The sequence below is a fragment of the Talaromyces amestolkiae genome (assembly GCF_001896365.1).
Source record: "Talaromyces amestolkiae strain CIB chromosome Unknown scaffold18.1, whole genome shotgun sequence".
In the NCBI taxonomy this organism is placed as follows: Eukaryota; Fungi; Ascomycota; class Eurotiomycetes; order Eurotiales; family Trichocomaceae; genus Talaromyces; species Talaromyces amestolkiae.
The window spans coordinates 487,412-510,790 of NW_024468054.1; the positions used below are offsets into that span (position 1 = coordinate 487,412).

A 23,379-nucleotide genomic window follows, 5' to 3' on the forward strand; every position below is an offset into this window, starting at 1 on the left:
TAAGAGAAGGAGGCAAAATATCTACAGACATTGAAATGTCAGAGAAATCAGAACCGGGCATAAACCCGCTCCGGGAAGATGAACATGCTTCAGGAACGACATTGGAAGCTCTTGATGCAAGCTCCGTGGATGTTTCTTCGCCGCAAGACATAGAAAAAACGAGGACGCAGGAGCCGCCTGCTGCTGGCGATCCCAATGGCGTGCCTGAAGAAAATGCCGTCACGCAGACCACCACATCGCAATCTCAGAAATTAGCCAAAAGCAAAACCATTATCATTATGGGTGCATTATGTGTATGTATCATTGGCAATTTATCAATCAATCCCGTGCTAATTCTTGTGAATAGTTATCGGTGTTTCTAGCAGCTCTCGATCAGGTATGGCAATCATTAATTGCAAGTCATTGACGTCCACTAACCTATGACTCTCTAGACTATCGTCTCAACGGCTCTTCCAGTCATGGCAGCTCACTTTCATGCCACCCAAGGCGGCTACTCCTGGATGGCATCTTCATATCTCTTGGCGAATGCGTCCTGCGTCCCTTTCTGGGGAAAGCTTAGTGACATCTTCGGCCGCAAGCCCGTCATTATCCTAGCCAACGTTGTTTTCTTGGTAGGCAGTCTGATTTGTGCCTTGTCCAACAGTCTGGCTATGAACATTGCTGGTCGAGCTATCCAAGGTGCTGGCGGCGGCGGTATCATCGTTTTGGCAAATATTACTGTTTCAGATTTAGTCAGTGTCAGGTATGTTGTTAACCCGCATAATGGCAGATGGAAGATGCTGACACTTTATTAGAGAACGACCAATGTATTATGGTCTTTTCGGTGTGACATGGGCTCTTGCAGGAGCTCTTGGTCCAATCGTTGGTGGCGCTTTGACAACCAAGGTTACATGGCGATGGTGTTTTTATCTCAATTGTACATTCTCTTTCTCCTTTGCCTTTTTTCTGGACAAGACTAATCGTCTGCAATAGTACCCGTCGGTGGTTGCTCTTTGACTATCTTAACATTCTTCCTCAAAGTACATACACCAAAGACGCGCCTTATAGATGGCCTAAAAGCGATCGACTGGCTGGGKGTTATTACTTGTGTCGGCGCTACACTCATGTTCCTCTTTGGACTCGAATTCGGCGGTGTTAGCTACCCCTGGAACTCGCCCACGACTATCTGCCTGATTGTATTCGGCATCCTGACCTACGGCGTCTTTTTCCTTATCGAATGGAAGGTCGCTAAGTATCCCATCATTCCCTTACGACTATTCAAGAATCGCCACAACCTAGCAGTCTTCGGCTCGTGCTTCTGTCACGCCTCCGTCTTCATTTCCGGCGCTTACTACCTACCACTCTACTTCCAATCTGTCCTCTTAGCCTCTCCAATTCTTTCCGGTGTCTACACGCTCCCGCAAGTGCTTTCATTATCCGTTACTTCCGCAATGATCGGAATCATCATCAAGAAGACCGGCCGCTACAAAGAAGCCATCTTAATAGGAATGGGAGTCATGACCCTCGGCTTCGGACTCCTCATCGACCTCAAACCATACGCAAGCTGGCCACGCATCATTATCTACCAACTTATCGCCGGTGCCGGTGTCGGTCCTAACTTCCAAGCGCCCCTCGTCGCCCTTCAAGCAAACATTCACGTCTCCGATATGGCCGTCGCAACTGCCACTTTCGGTTTTGTGCGCCAACTCGCGTCGGCGATTGGCATCGTTCTCGGTAGCGTCATCTACCAGAACGTTCTCTCTCAGCAACTACCGCAACTCGAGACTGTCGTCGGATCTACGACAGCCGCGAAACTGGCGAGCACTTTCTCTGCTGGTGATAAGTCGCTTATTGAGTCTCTMCCCGCCAATCAGCAAGCGGCCGTCAAAGCGGCGTTTACTTTCTCTCTCAGTCGGGCGTGGATATACTATACCGCTCTATCTGGTGTAGGTTTCGCTGTCAGCTTCTTCCTTCGTCGAATCGAATTGAATAAATCACACAAAGTCGCAAAGACTGGTTTGGAAGAACAAGAAAGAGCGAGACAGGAGATGCTTGCAGCTAAGATGGCTGCTAAAGAGGCAAAATCTGCTGTATAAATTTTTGCTCTCATTTCAACTTTGCATATATTACTAATCACATAATCCCAAGAGAATATCATGGGTGAAAAGCTATGAAGCTTATAAAAGGGTGTGAAAAAAACGCATTCAACATTGATACCCTTTTTCGTTATAAAAATTGATTTCGCTTCGTTCGAGTATTATACCATCTCATTCTCGGTAAAAATTTATTCTCCTGCATGTATCTAGATTTTAGTTTTTGGTTTCTATCATTTTCAGCCTTTTGGGGATCATTCTTCTATCCTAGAATAGAATCAATAATAGGCACTATGAGGGATATTCTTGATTATCCGTTGTGGCATAAGCATCGGATCTATCCACCATTTAGATCTACATCAACAGCCTACCTCGGTAAGAATTTGATACTTTGAAGATACTTAGTTACCATCATGAAGTAATCGTAACAACAAAAGGAATTCAATTCATTCTAATTCATCAAATAATTCTACTCAGTAAGATCAATCAAAACAGACTTGATCTCAAGCCAGCTGTCCAATCCCCATCGTCCATATTCGCGTCCGTCACCAGATCCCTTGACACCACCAAACGCCATGTCGACGGCTTGGTAGTGACTGGTGCAGTTGATGGTCACGGTACCGCTCTCGTACTTCTTGGCGATGCGGAGGGCGCGGAAAATGTCGCGTGTGAAGACAGAGGAGAAGAGGCCGTACTGTTGGCATCGTTAGTGTGCTTCTAATAGAAAGGGGAAGTGTCATACCTCTGTGGCGTTGGCGCGGGTGATGGCTTCTTCTTCGGTCTTGAAGGTAAAGATGGTAATGACGGGTCTGTGAATAGTCAGTTTATGCCCATTCAGAGATGTCTCGGTGAAAATCATACCCGAAGATCTCCTTGGTGACAACATCGTTGTCATCAGGAGGGTTCAAGAAGATGGTAGGCTCAATAAAGTACCCCTTGTCACCCTTGCGCTTACCACCAGTAAGCATCTGAGCGGTGGAGTTCTTTCCGGCCTCGATGAATCTCAAGACACTCTCGTATTGAAGCTTGTCGGCCTGGGGGCCGTGGGTAACCTTGGGGTCCAATGGGTCACCGTGGTTGGTAAGGAAGCCCTCGAATGTAGGACGGAAGACAGCCAAAAAGGGCTCAAGGACACTCTCCTGAACGTAAAGCCTATAGTATCATTAGCACAATATTTTCCGGAAACAAGACGACGAGGATGACTGACCTAGCGGCACTGGTACAAGTCTGACCAGAGTTGAACGCAATACTGATGGCACACTCACGAGCAGCCTTCTCAACATTACCATCCTCAAACAAAATAATAGGAGCCTTTCCGCCAAGCTCCAATGTGCATGCCTTCATGTTACTGTTTGCAGCCATGCACTTGACGGCCTGGCCGGTGCGCCAGCTACCCGTGAATGCGATCTTGCGGATCTCCATGTGGCTGGCGAGAGCTTCACCACTCTCCCGGGCGCCGGAGAGGATTTGCACGACACCGGGAGGGAAGAGGCCGGTTTCCTTGATGAGTTGGGCGAGGAGGATGGAGGTAAGGGGGGCTTTTTCGGAGGATTTCATCTATTGATGTTAGACCTCTTTTCTCTTTGTAGGGAGATTGAAGAAAAGAATGACAACGTACGATAATGGCGTTACCGGCGGCAACGGCAGGGGCAATCTTGTTAAGGGCCATCAAGATAGGGACGTTCCATGGGATGATAGCAGCGACAACTCCGTAGGGCTGCTTGAGGGTGAAGTTGAGGTGGTCCTTGGACATCAAACTGGTGTCACCGTGGACATCGCCAGCAATACCGGCGAAGTCTAGTTTTATTCTGTAAGCATATTTTTACCCTCTCCAGCAAAGATAGAGACCTACAGTTCAAAAGCTTGGAAGCAATGCTGGTTTGCATGTGATAGAAAGCTGAAGGAGTACCCATGCTAATGGCCTCCAACTCGGCGAACTTGGCTGTGTTTGCCACAATCAGCTCGCCGAGCTTGACGAGGGCAGCGGATCGGTCGCTGGCTGTTAAGTTAATCAATCGTCAGCATCAATGCTTGTTTCTCCTGAAAGTAGATTTCCGTACCATCCTTTGCGAACCACTCCTCCCATGCACCCTTGGCATACTGCACAGCAGCGTCGACATCCTCCTTGCCAGCTTCGGAGACTTGAACGGATGGCTCCTCGGTGGCAGGGTTGATGAGTTGGAATGTCTTGCCAGATTTGGCAGGGACAAACTAGATCTCCAGTATCAGCAAAGCATTTTTGTCTTCTCCTCCAGCGCATTCAACGTACCTCGTTGTTGATAAAGAGACGAGTCTCGATATCGGAAAGAGCAGTAGAACCCATATTGTAAATTATTTGTTATTTTATTCTATCTCAAAAATCACAATTTTGGGCCACGTATCTACCAGAATTCAGAGTAAGATATACATGAACCTCTCCGTTCTTGAATAAATAGTAAATCTTTCCCCCTCCCTCTACCTAACCTATCTGCTGACCTAAACCTGCGGGCAACGGGATCATTCTGTGTTTCGTCACCCATATTGGAAAGTCAGTAGTACTGTGGAGTGTGTAGCAGTATTCTGAATTACAAAGGAACACGGTGAGATCGGACGCCGCGAAACGGTGGGATATGCAAGAGCGGGCCGCGAGGTGGTTCCTATATTCGGTCTACCGGACCTTTAAGTTTCAGCAGTTGCTACGCACGTGTGAGCTTTCAGGGATAGCTTCTTTCTATTTGAAAGCACCTATAATGTTTTGGAAGTTGTTATAGTTCCTTCACATAAGTGGTGGTTTATGATTTCATCTTGGTTGAGCGTCGAGTACCCCTCATTGACCGCTTACGTTTTTAGGTAGTAGCTACAGTCCAGATTTGAATTCTTAATAAGATAAGACGAGTACTTATGTGCTTGATAAGTCAGTATCGCTTACAGATGCGGCTGGGCTCGGAGGTAAGACGGCTGATATGATTGTGGACAGTAATAGATGTACGCCGTTAAGGACTCCGTCCAGAATGTCAATCGTATGCGAAACATAAAACCGAGGGGCTGATTTCAGCTCTACTAGTTCTATCGATGGAATGTAGGCAGATAAGCAGTGGGGGCGGGGGCGGGGTCGACATGCAAGGTACCTAGTTGCTGATAGTAAATCACTGCCTGTTTTCCTTGGGAGACATGGACGCAGACATGGACGCAGACAGAGATATCCAGAACCTGTGTTGGGTGATCACTGTACACATTAGAGGCGAGAGTCTAGGTCTATCTATCTATATAATCAAATCGTACACTCGAAGCACCAGCAGCATGCTTCGACACTCTTCAAGCACAATCCGTGCCATTTTCTGATCCCTACCGTGTAACAAGAGATTGTATCCCATTCGCAAACAACGACTTTGCATAGACAAAATGAAACCGCTCAATATACTCCGCAATCGACGGTTTATTCTTCTGCGGATTGCATCGAAAATGGAGTAGCTCCATCTGCACTTGCGGTTCTGCGTCTGCCTGAGTCGGCAGTCTGGTTATCTGAAATCGATGGCAGCCAGCGAATATGAACTCGTCCGACCCAAAGCCGTAATCGACGTAGCTGGTGTCTTGCTCGGAAGGAGTTGCGGCTATGTATTTATCTAGCATAACGAAAGAGCCAAAGAGATTGGTCCCTTTGGGTAGAAGATGGGTGGTAGGTATGTCGGCTTTGTTCCAGATGGTTACGGCATTTGGGGGACGTTCGAAGCCTGGCGTCGTTTAGCTTGAATTTCTCTTGCTTCTTTTCATCGGCTATGCAAAGGAGAGACTTTGTTGGTGTAGATGTGATTAAGGTAGAAATAGCTACCTGTATATCTGGCTGGTAGTATATTGTAGCCACCAATCCTCAGAATAAACCTCTCAAAACCAAAGATGAAACCCCCAAAGAATCCCGTAGAGAACAAAGCAAGCACATTCTCATCACTCAGCCCAGCAACTGCCGATGCCGGTAGTACTTGAACTACCTTATCAGTGTTGATAACATGATTACGTGGATTCACAAATTTGAAGGAAGAAGAGGCAAGAAATTCAGGCCGAATGGGCAAAGTGTAACGCGATTGACGCAGAGAGTGAAAGAAGGGAGACCGTGAGAATGTTTCGGTGAGATTTGCAGCCATGGATCAACAACAGTTTTGGTAACGGGCAGACTTAAGAAATCGACGGCTTGAAAGTATCGTAACACAGGTTGTTTGCATATATGTACTATGGAGAATTATTATCGGGGGAGGTAATGAAAGTTTGCTCGGTCAGCCTGGGGAGGACGTTTCTATTGAGTTTAACGCGGTCCGATCCGGCCCGCCTCGCCGATTGATTGTGGGTCCTTGTATTTTCTGCCACCTCTAAACTTTCCATTGAAATATGAGCTTATCTAACTACATCAAAAGTAGCTGTTACTTTTTATATGTATTTTCAAATCATCAAGTTCGTCACGTGAAGATCTTATTCCCAGTATCTCCACCCTTGGCGCTCTGGTGATCACAACGCTATACATAGCGGGGTGGCAGAGGAGAACAATAATAGTTCATCTACCAGAAATCAAGCTTCTGGGATTCAAGATTGTCATCTTGGCATAGCATTATTCGTGAAAGTCGTGCCAATTCATCTCCAGCCCTATGGCATTCAGCGAATCCAGCTCTCGCGCAAGTAGTGTGCAAAAGAAACTGATCCTCCAGGACCCAGAACGAGGGTAGACAAAGTAATCAAAAACGCAGTGGAAACGTAATCGATGCGAGACTTTACGTTGAGATAGGGCTTCAGGGAAAGCCATTGCCATAGAGCCGACGTGATGGTAATGATCAAGTTGTCGTACTTCAGGAAGAGAAGGGTCCCTTCGAACACAGTCCGGCTAGTGCCTGGAACAACATCCGACATGGCGGGCACAAATGTGCGGCTGAAAGATACAGCTGGGTCTTCGGACAAAAGTGAAGTGGACACAGCGTAAATGTGTCCAATTGAGGAGAAAATTCCTGCATAGAAGTATGCCCGACGAACGGCTTTCTCGGTCGTAGCGCGAGGGGTTGCTGAGCCGCTCAATTGAGAGGCAATGAGAGGCTGAACAACGGCTGCGTATAGACCAGTGGCTTGGAATAAGGCCGTGATAATATTGTGTGGACGGGGCTCGCGGCTGACGAGAGGGGGCGCAAGGTCGACGAGGACGGGCAGGAACAGAGTGATGAGAGCGGTAGGGAGCAAAGCCTTTGCATGAGCTACTGACACATGATCATTCTTATTACGCTTCGGTGGGAGCTTTCCAGCTTCGAAAAAGTAGTAGAGAGGTAGTACAACTCCTGCACCGAAGCCATTCCACATCAAGGGCCAGAAGGATGCACTAAATATACTTATTAATGACAATACGGGGTGAGACAATACAGCGACTTACAGAACCAGACCAAGAGAACCAGAACCTCGTCGAAGACTTTCAATAATCACCCATAGCGAAGCTGACTGTAGCGTTGAGACGACCTCAATCATCAATAGACGGGGTGATCCCTCAGCTCCATTAGTGAGTGCATCGGTGAATGCCACGAGTGTTGAGATAGCGCCGTCAATGGGTGGTATGCCCAGATAAGTTGTGCTCAACGGTCTGCCAGTTGGGAAAACACCAGTCGAAGTGACAGCATCAAGAGCATCAAGGGTGCCATTCTGTAGCATAAGCACCCACAAGAGGTAGAAACCAATGGCACTGAATACCGGTAATGACAAACGTACATCCATCTTGTCCAGCTAGGCTGTTCGAATGACACGAAATTCAACAAGCGATAGGGTAAATAAATCAGTGAGCGCTCATGTTATAATGGGGGTGGCACTTATATCTAACACATTAAAGAAAAATAGTTCGCAGCAGTTATAGTTAAGCTTCTCCGATAAGCAGAGTTCGCTGTCTTCGCGGAGGCGGACTTTGGTGAGCGGACCCGACGGGCCGTGGTAGATCTACTTCCCTTAATACTAACTTCACCATGCAATATTTCCTACGAAAACCGAGAACATACGACTACTGAGTAATCGGCTCTTGCGCGGCCCGTTCATAGCGATGTATGTGCTGTTGTTACCCAACGAAATCGACTATTCACGCATGTTCTAGCCCCCGAATACAGTATACCACAAAAATGGTTGGTGGTTTGATGCACATGTTCTATCGTACATGAACCGCACTTGATAAGACACCGGTAAGGACTCCTCGGACTAGTAAAAGTGGGTTAAGTGCTGTTCAAGTCTTATATACCCATCTTAGTCCGGTATCAGCCGCGGGTCCTTTCAGATCGACTTTCAGAGCGTCCCAACTTTTGTAAGAAGGGCCATCAAAGCTCTGACAAGGGATCACAATGGCCACCAACGAGAAATATGATGTGGTTATTATTGGTGCAGGTGAGGACGAGTCACTTTTGGATCGCAATATACTCTGCTAATTCAGTAATTCAGGCTGGTATGGCCTCATCGCGGCTACAACATATCTGCGTCTTGCTCCCGAGACAAAGATTCTGATAGTCGATAAAGGGCATTCCATTGGCGGTGTCTGGAGTGAAGAGCGTATCTACCCCAACCTTTTTGCTCAAGTTGGTCATGGATTGTTTGAGTACTCTTTCTATCCCATGCCGGCTGAAGGTCTTTCTCCGGATCGATACATCTCGGGTAAAACCATCCACGACTACCTATACAACTTTGCAAAAGACTATGACCTTGTTCGCCGAGTGCGACTGGACACCGAAGTGAGCAACGTTGAGAAAATGGCCAGTGGAAGCTGGCGCCTCGATATCGCCGGCGACAAGCCCATTTGGGCTTCCAAACTCATCATCGCCACCGGTGTTGCTTCAGAACCGTATAGCCCTAAGTGGCCCAATCAGGGATTCACCAAGCCTATCATACACTCAGCAGATATTGGTGTCTCTTTAAAGAAACTTCATGATCCCGCTGTCAAGCGAGTCGTTGTCCTCGGAGCTGCCAAGTCTTCCTACGATACCGTATTCCTACTCTTGAAAGCAGGCAAGCATGTCGACTGGGTTATCCGAGAGAAAGGTTCCGGTCCACTAGCCATTATGCCTCCGCGACTTCTTGGATTGAACACTGTCGATGTCATGGGCACTCGCGCCTTGGCCTCGTTCAGTCCTGCTATTCTCAACACACACGGATTCTGGTACAATGTACTCCATAACAACCCAGTCGGTAACTTCGTGACCATGAATTTCTGGAGATTTGTTAATGGACTGGCCGAGCTACATGCGGGATACTCAAAGACGGAAAATGCGACCAAGTTGAGACCAATTCCATTTGGTGAAGGGTAAGTGACTCCATGGCGATGGATACTATATTTGTGCTGACTGAACGCCGCTTTTAGTATCTTCTGGGCCAACTCCGGTCTAGGTTTGGCCAGTGTTCCTGATTTCTGGAAAACCTTCCATGCCGGCGACGTCAAAGTACACCGTACTGAGATTGCCTCTTACAGCGACACCGATAAGGTCCACCTTAAGGATGGAGTCACCGTCGGCACAGATTATGTTATTCTATGCACAGGATGGACTGATGCCTTGGAGCCCTTCAATGAACGCCTACGGGTACAATGTGGCTTGCCGTCCAAAGCAGATTTTACCGAAAAATGGAAGAAATTGGATGCCGAGGCTGATGACATTGTCAGCAAAAAGCTTCCGGTTCTCGCCAACCCACCTGATACGTTCGTCGAAACGGCCTCACAGCGTCGTCCTTGGCGCCTCTACAGGCGGTTGATCTCTCCCAAGATGGCTGCCGTTGGTGACCGTTCAATCTTTTTCCCTGGTCAAATTCATTCCGTCTACACGCCTCTAGTTGCGGAAATGCAAGCACTTTGGGGCGTCGCCTACCTACTCGGTCAGCTCGAATTGCCCAACCAAGACGACATGGAGAAAGAAATTGCGGTGTGGAACGCATGGACTCGTAAGCGGTATTTGGAACAGGGTAGGAAACATGCGTATTCTATCTATGACTACTTGGCTGTAAGTTTCATCCGGTTATCAAACCCCCCCCTCACCTATATTACCATTGTTATATTCATAGTCCTTCCTACTAACATCAATACGAAGTATGTCGACACTCTTGCACGAGATCTTGGCATCAACACCCATCGTAAGGCTAATCCTATCGCTGAAATGCTTTCAACCTATGTTCCAAGCGACTACAACGGGCTTATCGACGAATATCTTCATAACCGAGAAAGAAAAGCGGAGCTGTCGGGCGAGAAATCCAGCACCAACGGTCATGCAAACGGCAAAACAAATGGGGCCGTCAATGGTAAGGCCAATGGGTATACAAACGGGCATACTAATGGCAAGACTAGGTAATAGTCATGCACGTTTATGAAAGATGTTGTTTTTTGGTCTTTTGGATTTCTTATACGGTATTTTTGCGAAGTTTTTCTTTTTGTCCATAGATTGGAATGAATTTTCCTTCAGCCAGTTGCTGATTTCACTGTTTACCTTCCAAATTCAATTAGCCCGTCGGCCCCATACTACATTGTTTCCAAGATCGAGTCCACTAGTTTCTAAGCTACTCCGTATAGAGTGAGTGGTCTAATTCCCATGATACATGCTCCACACATGTAATTTTTGGTCACCGTCATAACCGTCCGTGAGGATATTGTTACTCTCATATATGGATCTTGGACTTGAAGTTTTCAGTTGGTTGCATAATGAGGAACGATGAGAATTAGGGTATGGAAACCACTAGCCCGCATAAATCAATATATCAAATCAGCTCTCTTGACGCCTAGATTGTTGTCTGTACAATGGAAGGCTAACATATGTTCTACCTCCGCCCAAACCCCGATGTGCTGCGCGCATCCAGAGCTAGGGCACTGCGGTGCCGTCGCGGGCCGCAGGGGGGCAGACTACAACCTCATCCAGAGCTTTGGGAATAGGAACAGGAACCAAGCTAAGAACTGATGGTTCGTGATTGACGTTTAAATGCTCATTAATTCTCGGTAATATTGAATTCCGTAAATTCAAGTTTTGTGTCCCGGTGGGAATCTTTCATAAGTATAGATAGTGCGGACTTCAACTTCACTTTTGTGCATTTGAATTTCCGTCACATAGCCCTACCGTCCACCAGGGTAGTACCATTCGCCATGGAAGCTATTGGCATTAGCTATACGGGTTTGGCGATTATCCTGACCTCAGCGTCAGTCGCCTACCTGGTAATTTCCACCATTATAGATGGCTGGAATAAACCTCCTCTGCCTCCCGGTCCTCCAGCACTTCCCATTATTGGTAATTTGCATCAGATGAGCCTCAATGCGCCATGGAAGCAACATATGGAGTGGACCAAACAGTACGGCCCTATTTTTCGATTGAAGGCCGGGAAGGATACCATAATTGTTCTCGGGACTATGCAAGCGGCACGCGACTTACTAGATAAGAAAAGTAAGATTTATTCGTCCCGACCACGCAGTGTTATGGCGTTCGAAAATGTATCAAAAGGGTTGCGCCCTGTTCTTATGCCAGATAATGAGCAGTGGAAGACTGCAAGAAGGTTGCAAGGTGTAGTTTTGACCTACAAAATGTCCCAGTCATACCGTGGGGTCCAAGCATTAGAGTCTCTGCAATTACTTCGAGGGTTATTGCAGAATAAGGGCAAGTTCCAAAAGGAATTTCACCGGTTTGTGGCTCTTATCTTAATCAAAATAGTCCTAGTTTGACTAATCTGTAATTAGGTACTCGACCTCGACACTGTTCGCTCTCGCATACGGCCAGCGCATGACTAGAGGAGACGAGGACGAGGTCAAAGCTATCGATCTCATTGTGGAGCGTTTCGCACTTTTTGGCCGTGTCGGAACCTGGATCGTTGATGCTATTCCCGTTCTCAATTACTTGCCGACATTTCTCGCACCATGGAAGAAAATTGCCGAGGAGTGCCATGCCTTTGAGTCCAAAATGCACATGAAGCACTTGCACCAAGCAATGGAACGACCAGGTTGGAACTTTGTCAAAGCAGTCAAAGATGTGAAGGCTGCAGAAGGAGTATCTCGAAAGGAGTTGGCATATATTGGTATGTGCCCCGTAACCCAAGATTACACCACGGTCGTGTGTTAACCGATAGTGAATAATAGTGGCTATTCTTCTCGAAGCCGGCGCCGAAACAACCACGAATGCACTGGAGACCTTTGTACTTGCTGCTCGTTTGTATCCTCGAATTATAGGCCCGGCTCAAGCCGAGTTGGAATCAGTTGTTGGAACTTCTCGACTTCCAACCATAGATGACAGTCCCAATCTACCTTATATCAATGCAATTGTCAAGGAGACACTCCGCTGGCGACCGGTCGTACCGGAATCCGTACCCCATCTCAATACAGAAGAAGATGAATATATGGGATACCGAATCCCCAAAGGATCCATCATTCTGCCCAATGTTTGGGGTATTCATCTCAACGAAGATATTTACCCCGACCCAAACAATTTCCTGCCTGAAAGATGGCTTACAACTGAAAAAGATGCGCCACCCGAACATGCTGCATTTGGTTTTGGACGAAGAATTTGTACCGGACAGCACATTGCATACAATTCTCTTTTCCTGAATGTTGCGCGTATCCTATGGGCGTGCAACATTGGACCCAAAATTGATGCAGATGGTCGTGAGGTGCCCGTTGATGAGTGGGGTTTCAGTGATGGTTTCATTAGTAGACCATTGCCATTCGAGGTCAGTATCACTCCTCGTAGCGAGGAGCGAACAAAGCTGGTGGAGAAAGCATGGGATGAAGCAGATAAGGACTTGGTAAGCATTATGGAGAAGAGGCAGGTTTGAAATTTATTTGTGCTTGAGTGGATGCAGGAGTTAGGCTGTGGCAGTTACACGTAGGTGTTCGTCAAAGAACGGTGCAATGGTCCTCCACCGGCGTCTTTCAGTCACGAAATATGTGACCAATTTAGAGATGCTCTTCGAAATGAAAGTGAATGATTTTTTTTTCTTTGTGGCGTTTTTGACTCCGATTCTACATCATCATTTTGATGACTAGACTTAAGTAGGGCGCAAATAGTATCTAGGTAATTTCGATTATCTCTCCCTTGGTATTTATATAAATTGAAAGAATATTCCAAGGATGTTGCAGGTATGCAGAATATTGGTGGTGTAGATTGGCTCACGATATACACTTTAGGGTGGCCCTAAGAATAGGTATATCATACACATGTAGCTCAATCAGCGTATATGCCCAACCCTAGTCTGGCAGAGATGCATGTCGATACTGACGAGCAGCAACATATGGAGGAAACCTATCGCGTCTTATGGCCATGAAGCGTATTCGAGTATCGGAAATTTAAGGCGAAGGAAGCTCTCCAGATAGGCTTGGGCTTGTTCGGCTTAGGGTTTAGGGCTTGGCCCTAATTGGCAAACACCGGACGTTCGGCATCCAGCGACGAGCCAAGACGACTCAATAGGTCTGATGACTGTGGATCAAGTAACTAAAATTATGTATTTTGATCGGTACGCCGCATACAGCAAAGCCGTTTATTGACCTGCCAGCTGAGACGCTCTCTTGACACCCACGTTGACAGGCCCTGGAAGCAAGCTGAATACCCGGAAGCGGAAATGTGGAATGACTGCTAATAATGCTTCTAGAGCCATGTGGACTTGTTGTTGTCGCAAATGCAAAGAGCATCAAACCTTAACAGAAAAACATAGTTCTACAAACTTAACTCAGTACTGAAAAGCTAGAACTTTTGTGCATTGGTATCAGCTCTTTGCCCAATGTTTGTCGTCCGTCGGAGCCGGTGCGGGTACGGTGCGGGCCGCTGTCGCCAGCCCCAGTCCATATTTTACGGGCGCGGGCTCGTTGCAGCGTCCTTGTTGCCCGCCTCCGAGGTCGAGGGGTTTTAAGCATGCTGACCGCCATCCACCCCAACTTGTATATAAATTTCGCAAGTTGTAGTCCGTAGATGAACTTATGTACTGTAGTAAAAACAGAGATTACTTTGCTTCCCTTATCATCACTCCCTCCAATAATCTCCTTCTTTAATCTGCGTTGGTCCGTGCCGATCAATTCAGACCTTGACTCGCACTGCATTCCTATCACATCCGAAGCCATGGTGAAACTGTGCGCCTTTAACTCGCTTCTGCCAGCATTGTACCTCAATGTGAGAGATGAACTGTTTTGAGCAATTTTGCCCGTTCAGGCTAACCCTCAATGTTCATTATCTAGGCTACCGTGGATCATGATGTGAGTCCTCAGCCGCCTAATTTGGGCAGAAGGGGTTTGACTTCTGGCCCCCCGGGACTAACCTTAAACCCAGCTAATCATTGGCGCTACCTCACCGGGCCCCACTGCTATGTTTGGACCCATTCGACATGGTATTCTCCGCTCCGAGCCTGGCGTAAGTATGATTCTTCAGACCTGCAGGGAAGCCGAAAGCCGGAAACAAAGAACCCTCAAAGATGGCTAACCCTAACTGTCATTTAGTTTCCGGTTCATATCAACGCCGACATTGTCCACAGTGGCGACCTGGTGACCATCGATCCAGATCAAAAGTGGCTTCACAACGATTTCTCGGGCATGCTGAAGACCGACAGTGGGGAATACCTTCGTTTCACCATGAAGGCTATTGAGCAGCCCACCCAGGGCATCATGAGAATCTTGGGAGGCGACCCGACCGCACCAGATGTAGAACACGGAGACTTCTATGGAGGTAAGCACTTTGAAAATCCTGCAGGAACCGCTCAAGAGCGGTCGCTTGGCAGCGCCTAATTTCCTAACAAAACAGAGCGCTGATACTTTCATGGGGAATAGTTTCGATTTGGAACTTTATTACTGGAAGTGAGAAATATAAGGAGTTGGAAAACTCCGTCTACGTCGGCAGCACTCGTCTATCTCGGGGATCGGAACCCGATAGCTTCTCCATTGCCTTCAGAATCAGCCAAGTCAGCCACGTCCCCTCGACAACAGATTGCGTCGAAGTAGACGACACGATCAAACATAGTGAATTATGACTATCTTCTGGAACCTGGTCAAGCATAACGCAATGGGTGCAGGGTATCTGGAAATGAGTCTGAAGGCTTGTCCTCCGAATGTTTTGGATATCAGATGATGATTTTATCCACGAGTAATGGTTGTACATGAGATAGGACGCCTATCCCTATACGGAGTATAATTTATGAAGATTAGATTGTCGTATCTTAGTATTATGTGCTTCCTGTCAGTTCCAATAAATGGCGCTTATACGAACGAGTACCCGCAGATTTGAAACTAGTGCAAAAATCCACTAATAATATACGTGCTCTATAGGCATATCGAGTGTTAATAGAACTCGGTATTATGTTTCGTAAAGTGTGTCTCAATTCAAGGGCTGTTATTTATATGTACATCGTGCCTGCGGTATTTACTTGTATAAGCTACTGCCCCTAATGGGCTAATGCAGATACACATACGAGGTGGCGTACCATATCGTGTTTAATGAACCCGTACATATACCCACCCCTAGTATTATTATACATGTCTTGGAAATATATAGGGTACAATCGCCTGAGAACCTAAGTGGAGAAGCGCGGGGCGAATGACAGGGTGTCCATCTATTGACTTGCGGGACTTGGTCCGAATGGGAAGACTTGCTGAAAGGTAAGAATTTGACCACACCAGTGACAATCTTATATTAAACTATCGTCTGTCAAATTCTCGTCACTATGAATCCATAATCTGAAGTAGGGAGCCGGCGTCTTCGGTGTTTAATTATCATGATTCACGCAGCATCCTTGCTCTTCCATCCTGCCCGTAATTGGGGCTTTGCAAGCAGCATGTATTGTCACCATTCAATTTAAATTTTATGTTACGTACTCTGTACGCGGCAGTGCATGCTTATTTAAATCCCGCTCCATAGTGCAGTCTAGATCTTTGTGTATGAGCTGACGACACGAGAATGATGCCAATCCTTTCGTCAACGTGCCTACCTGTTTAAGCGTAAATGCAAACCCACTGCGCTAAAGTTAGGGCTGCATGCCGAGGCCAGCCATGTCGTGCAGACCTTGAATATTCACCATCTAAGGTTCAGTTAGCCTCGCCACGGAATAAAGTACGTGGTACTTGCTGTGGGCAATGTGGACACTGATGACCCTATGGAACTCTGCCAATCTTAAGTTGACCGAGGCTTGTTGGAAAATAGACATGTGGTAAGCTTGGAGCTGTACGAAGGAATTTTTGAGTTACACATTCGAAAAATCTCGAGAGACACTTTCGACTTGAATAAACAAAATCTGTCAATCGCTTTACGCACGATGACCATCGGGGACCTCCGATACACATTTTAGACCTTAGCGTTAATAGGACCCCATGGTGACTACTGCTATCATATTGACACATTTGCAGTTGTTTACCGCGACAGGCTAGCGGTTAAAGCTAGCTGCGCATTTAGAATGGCCAATAGGGAGTCATCCATTGCCTTTCTGGCCTGTGTATATAGGCCGATCGACTTTGTAACATATGGCTGTGTATGCTACTTCGTATTCATGTAAATTACAATCACCGAGTTTTCCGGTAAGTGGAGGTACTCCATATTACCACAGTTGAAAGAATGTATGAATAATACAGCTAAAGGGAGTTAGGACGTCCTATCATCTTCCTTCGTAGGCCAGCTGCCAATGCCTGCCATACTGGGTTCTCGATCCTGTATTAAGGGCCGTTCTTCAGCTAACCCTCATCAGGAAGTCCATACTAGCAGGGGTCGGTGAGCCTATCTAACACTCTATCTCTTTGTTGAAGGCTAATTACCAACTAGCAATCCATGAAATCGAAGGCTAACCATTCGTTTAGCGGTCGGCTAATCTTGACGTGCATCATTCGTCAACTTTTGTTAGTCAAGCCTACCATATTCAAAAGCACTTCTACAACGCTGGTCGTATGGTGGCCTATATTACCATTTTTGATAATTTCTAGACTACCCTTCCATTGATTTTACTTATTGGGAATGGCGGGKATCTTTTTTATTTCTCGTACAAGTTCGCAAATGCCGTCAGTCTCGGGATCGATTAGCAAAGTAGTACGTATATAGACTGACCAAGGATTTGGTTAGTTGATGATTGACAATGCAGCGCACCGCGACTAGTGATCTTCTAGCTCTTGAAAGTCAGTGATAAATCAGAAACAAAAGAGGGGATGAGATGTTGGCTTCTTTGTACAAAAAATCACCGACACGCTAGCATACGTATAGGCCCTATACCTGGCGCTTCGGCCGCCGGAGCCCTCAAAGGAAGAACAATGAATGTATTAACCAATTTGGCCCCATTCATAACCAAACCTCAGCAATGTGTGTACATTGATCTGTGCATAGTAAGTTACATAAGGATTTACGAAGACGGGAGATTGGCAGCTGGCATACTACGTGCGTACCGCGCAATCATAGCTGTTTCTATCAGCTGACACTTCCGATACAATACGGTACATTGGCTGCCTCCACAGCCGTTTAAAGTCAAATACGATTTAACTCTATATTTTGGCGCTATTCTTTTAGGGCTTGCTGTCAGCGCTGGAGCTTAAACTAGGCCCTTTTAAAGTGTGTAACGGTGGTGGCTGCTTCTTCCAGCTTGATTTGTTACTAGAGCCCGCCCTTAGCACCGATGTATGTGTATTTTGGGGGCCACTGGTAATGAGATAGCGCAATCCATTCTTCATACGGACCACAGCACGTAAGTATATCTGAGGATTTCCAAGAATGCCAAGTGGCAAGTCCAATGTTTTTTAAAGTTGCTAGTGGTATGACCTGCAGGGACCGCTAATAAGAAACGGAATGCCATTCGACCCCTCGTAAAACCAGGGATTCTCCATGCCCACGACATCTGAAGTCACGTAGCTACTGGTATAGCACGTCGTGATGTAAAAATAATTATTTCTTACTGAATATACCTTCATTTGCGTCGTAGTTGAGGGCTATGCTTGGAAAGCTCACGGTTGCGCTTTTGGGTGCTAGGAACAATGGGTGGTATTCAAGAATTCTGACTACACGTGTAATCTAATTCGCATAAAGGTGATGCGAACCCTACCATTTATATGACATGACCTTTTAATTTGGAGGGCTATGTGAAACTCACTTGCTGCGCTTCGGTGGATGTTTCCTTCTTCGTAATTAATTAACGTGGCTGTTATCGCTTAATCAGACTGCACATGGCTCCTTCTAGGCACATGCCAGCGTCGGTGACGTTAACGAGATTGCCTAAGCAAGTACGTAAGTATACGAGTCCTTGTCAGAATGTGGATAATGCTATCAAGTTGTACATCTGTATTTATTAAATGTACCATCTATATCAATTCTGTTATGATTGTAGTCAGTAGTGCCTCGTATCTGTATAAGCACTCACTACTAGTTAACCAGATCGTCTTTCACAGTCTTCATCTGGAAATACATTAGATGTACATAAATTACTAGTCTTACCGCTGTTCCAGGAGTTCGCTCCAAGGTGGCATTCTCCATTTCGGTAGTGCGTATCCACTCGAGACAATCCATATTCTGACAGACAAACTCAGGCCTGCCGAATGATAGGGCGTGCAATGTCTCTCTAGCTGATTGTGCCGAAGATTATATTGTGGCCTTCGTCCCCTCATATTAAAGTTTATACGTAGGCTATGCCGCCCGTTGTTTTGTATTTATCCTACTTTTTACCTCTTTGACAATTCATACTGGGACAGATTAACAGTTTGCAACCCATTCCTGATTTTCATCGTCTCGCGATAGAAGAGCGCACAGAAAAAAATATGTCCACCAATCAGGCAGCACCAATCGATCTGTATCGTCAAATGAATAGACAAGATCTGCCTGCGAGCTATAGACAGGGTGCTACGTCGACCACTTTGATGGAGCGTCCCACAGAGAAGGAAGACATGGGCACCGAGGAGACTCGGGTCTCCAGACCTTCGAGCAGAGACCAGTCATCGAGACGCATCGCATGTGACATCTGTAGAGGACGCAAGGTTCGCTGCGATCGAGTCCATCCAGTATGCGGCCGGTGTCGAAAACTGGGACACAAATGCGGATACACGGCGCACCGCAAGCCCGACACAGTCAAGCCCAATATCTCGCAAGCCTTAATAACCCTGCATGAGCGACTAGGTAAAGCCCACCCTCACAAAGAGACACATCCTATGCGAGAAAAATGGAGACATTGAGGGGTCAAGGGAGAAGACAAGAAAGACCAGAGAATTGTACACGCCTAATGAATTATTCTCTAACTATCTTACAGCTCAGACGGAAGCACAATTGGCCTTAACGCAGCGGGCTATTCCGCACATCGGCCCGTCCAGCAACCTTGCAGCAAGAGCAACGGACAGCCAACTCCGCTTGTCAATTGATCACACGGAGTCTCAATTACCATCAGGAATGGTTTCACCACGAGAATTGAATTTTCAATATGAACCATTCAAAAACTTCGATTCCCAACAGTCGTTGATCGACCGGGCCTTTGATATGTGGTAAGTAATAGCCACCCTTTCCCCAGTCTCCTATTGGAGAAGCATTTCTAGGTCCTAAAGGTTTGATGTCTTCAGGCACCAACCAAATTTCGACTTTGATAGCATTATAGCCCCAACAGAAGGGTTTGATTATACTTTCGATATGATAGATAACGCTTCATTCCCATCGCTTGTGCCATCAGTGAGCACTGACTTCACGGCCGGCGATATCGAGCCAGTGCCTGAGAATGTGAACTTACAAGTCTTGTATGAATCATGTCCTTGATCCTAATACTCTTTTGTTAAGTTCCCCTCATGGCCCCTTACTGACTCAACCTTTAGTCATCAATCGTATTTCAATTACGTCCATGCCGTATTGCCAATGGTCAACCGTCATCGTTTCTTCAGTGAGCTGGAGGTCTCCAGTCACCGGCCGGAGATGAAAAGTCTCAGCTACTCAATTGCATTGCTTGGCGCTACAGTTACCCCGGAGCAGGTAGAAGCCGAGAGGAACTTCTATCATCATGCCAGGAAGTATCTCAGCATGGCCGAGGGTGATGATGAAGCGCCTGGCTTTAATTCTCTTAATATGCTGCAGGCAGTCATTCTAATTGCATACTATGAATTTCGGAGGACGTCCTTTGCTCGTGCTTGGTTAAGTCTCGGCCGAGCAAACCGTCTGGCCAAGATGCTCGGACTTCACACAATGGACCAAGATGACAAGAGCAAACCTAGGTCGAACTTCGTCCTCCCCTTGCCGGAGCCAGCAGGACTGGCCGATTTGGAAGAACGAAGACGGTCATTCTGGGTTCTATTTACATTTGACGCTTATGCAAGTATTCGTACAGGATCCAAAACGAGCATTGACGACGAAGAGGTACTTTTTCCTCCACCTTATCGTTTCCCTTTATGACCTAAGCTAAAGATTTTTTAACAAAACCAAACAGATTTCTACCGCCCTTCCTTGTCCCGGCGACTATTCCGATAGCAACCTAGGGCTAAAAATGCCTCCCCTTAGCAGAGCCGTAAACATAGCCGACAGAATGTTACTTTCTTCCTTTGCTGGCATCGTCCTCATGGCATACCTGTATCGTCGGTGCCACAACCACTTCATTGCTTCACAAAAACAAGACTCGACTGGCGACCTGAACTACAGTTTCTGGCAGTACCATTACCAGATTGATAAGGACCTGAGCTTTCACAGCACGGACTTGCTTAACCACCTCCAACCTATCAATCACATAGGCGATCCGTTAGCACTAAGCTTACACGCGAATCTATGCGCCATACAAATCACATTACACGAACATGCCATCAAAAAGGTACAAAACGACGGCCTTCCGGATCTATTGAGGGTAGAAAGCCAGAACCGTTGCACCAGCATCGCGATCCAAGTCGCGGCATACGCTAAAATTATATCACAACTACAAAATTCCAAGGTGAGCAACAGTCAGTCTAAAGCCAGAGGACCAATGAACTTGCCTGTTGACTTCACATTCTTCACTGCTACAAAGTGGATCTCAAACACTTTTCTGATGTGGCCATTTTCCGTTGCCTCGCAAGCGTTACTTCGTCAATTGAACGAACCTACAAGCAATGTCGGGGAGGTCGCGACGCTGTTGCACCAATTGTGGTGCATTATGCAGCAATTGAAGGATGAGTCGGGGAATTGGGACAATTTGATGGAGACTATTGCAAGGGAACTATCTCATATGGGGATTCTGGTTGCCAGCGATCCGCCAGTATTACACGATGCGCTTGGTATGGACACGGATAGAATGCCTGGTGAGGACATGCAGCATTAGGTGCTGAGACAGAACATCAGGGTTGATAAACCACTTCTCTTCTAGTTTATGTATAGACGATAGACTAAGATGAACTCAGTATAGTCTCTTATGGTCAATTTAGATAGCTTTGTTAGCTCCAAACATTTCTTTATCATTTCTCGCACAATCGCTGCCGAAATCCGAATACTTATAAGAGACCCTGATCCTCGAAGACCCACAGTCATTTTAGTCAAACGCACTGATCTTAGTTAGTATTTTATCCTGGTCCTTAGAAGTCCTCAGAAGTCCATGGGGTTTCCGGGGTGCCCCTATAAGCCTTGACATGTAAGCAATTGTAACTTTACAGATTGCTGTACGTACATGGGTAGTTCTATCTATATCTGCCTACTTCTATGAACATATAGATAATCAGTATGCCTTTATAATATGACATCGCTCTGGTCTCTTCTTCAGCTTTCAATGATTGTAATAAGTACTAGGTAGCTGCTCTACTGGACCTCATAGCTAGTCATTACTCCTGATCGAGTTATGTATAGAGCGGAAGCGCACTACACAGTCACTGAAGGATGCAAGAGGAAGTAGCTCTAGGCCATGTTTCAACGAGGACCCCATAAGATTCTCGTAAATTTTACCTGAATAGGCTGATCTAGCTCGGAACGCCGGATCTAAATATACCCATCTCAGCTCGCATGAACTTCCCGCGCGGTCTACTTTGCTTCCTGGTATAGTATGATAACCTCGTATTATTATGTATTACGCTCCTATGTATAACAATACCATACATACATTATTACGCCCTTACATTAGTAGCCGCATGTTATGGAGTGTTCTCAGGTCTGTTAATGCCAACACCATCCCAAAAGGAGAAATGTCCAGCGACTCATACCATGCATCACTAGCTAGCAAGGACTTTCCTAATCGGGAAAGCGAATGATTCATGGATTGACAGTCATGCAAATCAAGCTTAATCAGTCAAATATATCCGAGGACCATGCTTCTCGTTACTTTAAAAATTTTAGAGTTAGGGGCTAGAATGTAGGCTGCAGATTCTGCTTCACACCTACGTAAGTGACTTTACTCTCGTACCCGAATCAAACGTTGTGTGAGGTGTTTGATCTAGCCTGAGGTTGACAGAGGGGACGCTTGCATTCCTAGAAAGAACGATTTAAAGCAGCATAAGTATCATCTTCCAAGGATCAATATATCAAAGAGCGCACTTTATATCCCGGCTATAGAAAAATCCGCCGTTTTACCAGGGTGCCATGCACCAAGCCCTAGAGAGGCACGCAAGGGGGATCAACCCTGGTCTAAATCCAACGGCACTGCCCGTACCTAGTTCTCTATCATTTCCATTATCTAATGCTTATCTCACCGATGCATCATGATCAACCTGGACAATTGTCGATCAATCCTTCTGATATCGACCCTGAGACGACCACAACCAACATCAACCAACACTAACCAACATTCCTCGCAGGATACTCCCCCATTGATTATTATTGAGTTATATTACTAGTTGACATGAAGCACGCTTTTTTGTTGTTCGTCAACACATAGCAAAGAACAATGTACAAAGCGGGACTAAACGCTGCGTAGTCGGTTACGTGGCTTGCGTATCTCTTCGGCGAATAAAACTATATAATTGGCGCTCGGTATCATGTAGAAAACGGCTTGCTGACGTTGCTCTGAAAGATGCCTGCTCCAATTGATTTGTGTGCTCATATGATAAAGATTATACCTGACGGGGAATCTGTAGCGATTGAGAATGAGGAAATGACGAACATCCTTTTCTTCCTATTCGTGCATCTTTAGGGCTTAAACCCCAAGTGTTAATTTCCGACTGCATAGGTATCAATTGCAAAGGGAATGTAGAAATACTTTATTTCTCTATAAATCACAGGCCTGAGGAGTGATTATTCGACATTTTTTACACGGAAACGACTTAATGGTAGCTTCAACTGTTAATGACATTCGCTCTATCTCATGACGGCAATCTAAAAAGGTTCAAAAACGTAGACTCATGACATATATTCATTTGTTCACACACACACAGATAAACAAAGGAAACAGGTATCAATCATCTTTTATTAAAGTCAATAAGTCAATAATTCAGTACGTCTCAAAAAATGGAATCAAT

At 46.1% G+C, this 23,379-nt stretch overlaps 6 protein-coding genes across 6 annotated transcripts; 4 read left to right on the forward strand and 2 right to left on the reverse strand.

The window, feature by feature from the left end:
* Positions 1-35: 35 nt before the first annotated feature.
* On the forward strand, positions 36-2,075 carry BHQ10_008234 (uncharacterized protein; the record flags this gene model as incomplete). The annotated part of the gene is made up of 5 exons (XM_040881017.1): positions 36-293; positions 347-376; positions 432-742; positions 795-916; positions 973-2,075. The coding sequence occupies 5 exons, from the start codon at positions 36-38 to the stop codon at positions 2,073-2,075; spliced, it is 1,824 nt and encodes a 607-aa protein (XP_040736736.1).
* Positions 2,076-2,541: 466 nt separating this feature from the next.
* Positions 2,542-4,395, reverse strand: BHQ10_008235 (uncharacterized protein; the record flags this gene model as incomplete). The annotated part of the gene is made up of 8 exons (XM_040881018.1): positions 2,542-2,766; positions 2,815-2,881; positions 2,934-3,224; positions 3,280-3,629; positions 3,691-3,869; positions 3,925-4,071; positions 4,133-4,283; positions 4,342-4,395. The coding sequence occupies 8 exons, from the start codon at positions 4,393-4,395 to the stop codon at positions 2,542-2,544; spliced, it is 1,464 nt and encodes a 487-aa protein (XP_040736737.1).
* Positions 4,396-6,692: 2,297 nt separating this feature from the next.
* Positions 6,693-7,787, reverse strand: BHQ10_008236 (uncharacterized protein; the record flags this gene model as incomplete). Its single annotated transcript, XM_040881019.1, has 2 exons — positions 6,693-7,401; positions 7,453-7,787. 2 exons carry the CDS (start codon positions 7,785-7,787, stop codon positions 6,693-6,695), a joined length of 1,044 nt encoding a protein of 347 aa, XP_040736738.1.
* A 608-nt stretch (positions 7,788-8,395) lies between these two features.
* On the forward strand, positions 8,396-10,381 carry BHQ10_008237 (uncharacterized protein; the record flags this gene model as incomplete). Its single annotated transcript, XM_040881020.1, has 3 exons — positions 8,396-8,438; positions 8,493-9,348; positions 9,406-10,381. The coding sequence occupies 3 exons, from the start codon at positions 8,396-8,398 to the stop codon at positions 10,379-10,381; spliced, it is 1,875 nt and encodes a 624-aa protein (XP_040736739.1).
* Positions 10,382-11,163: 782 nt separating this feature from the next.
* BHQ10_008238 (uncharacterized protein) lies at positions 11,164-14,772 on the forward strand (the record flags this gene model as incomplete). Its single annotated transcript, XM_040881021.1, has 5 exons — positions 11,164-11,693; positions 11,749-12,083; positions 12,145-12,806; positions 14,321-14,401; positions 14,488-14,772. The coding sequence occupies 5 exons, from the start codon at positions 11,164-11,166 to the stop codon at positions 14,770-14,772; spliced, it is 1,893 nt and encodes a 630-aa protein (XP_040736740.1).
* Positions 14,773-18,762: 3,990 nt separating this feature from the next.
* Positions 18,763-21,260, forward strand: BHQ10_008239 (uncharacterized protein; the record flags this gene model as incomplete). The annotated part of the gene is made up of 5 exons (XM_040881022.1): positions 18,763-19,117; positions 19,248-19,476; positions 19,552-19,722; positions 19,798-20,332; positions 20,403-21,260. 5 exons carry the CDS (start codon positions 18,763-18,765, stop codon positions 21,258-21,260), a joined length of 2,148 nt encoding a protein of 715 aa, XP_040736741.1.
* Between the last annotated feature and the right edge of the window lie 2,119 nt (positions 21,261-23,379).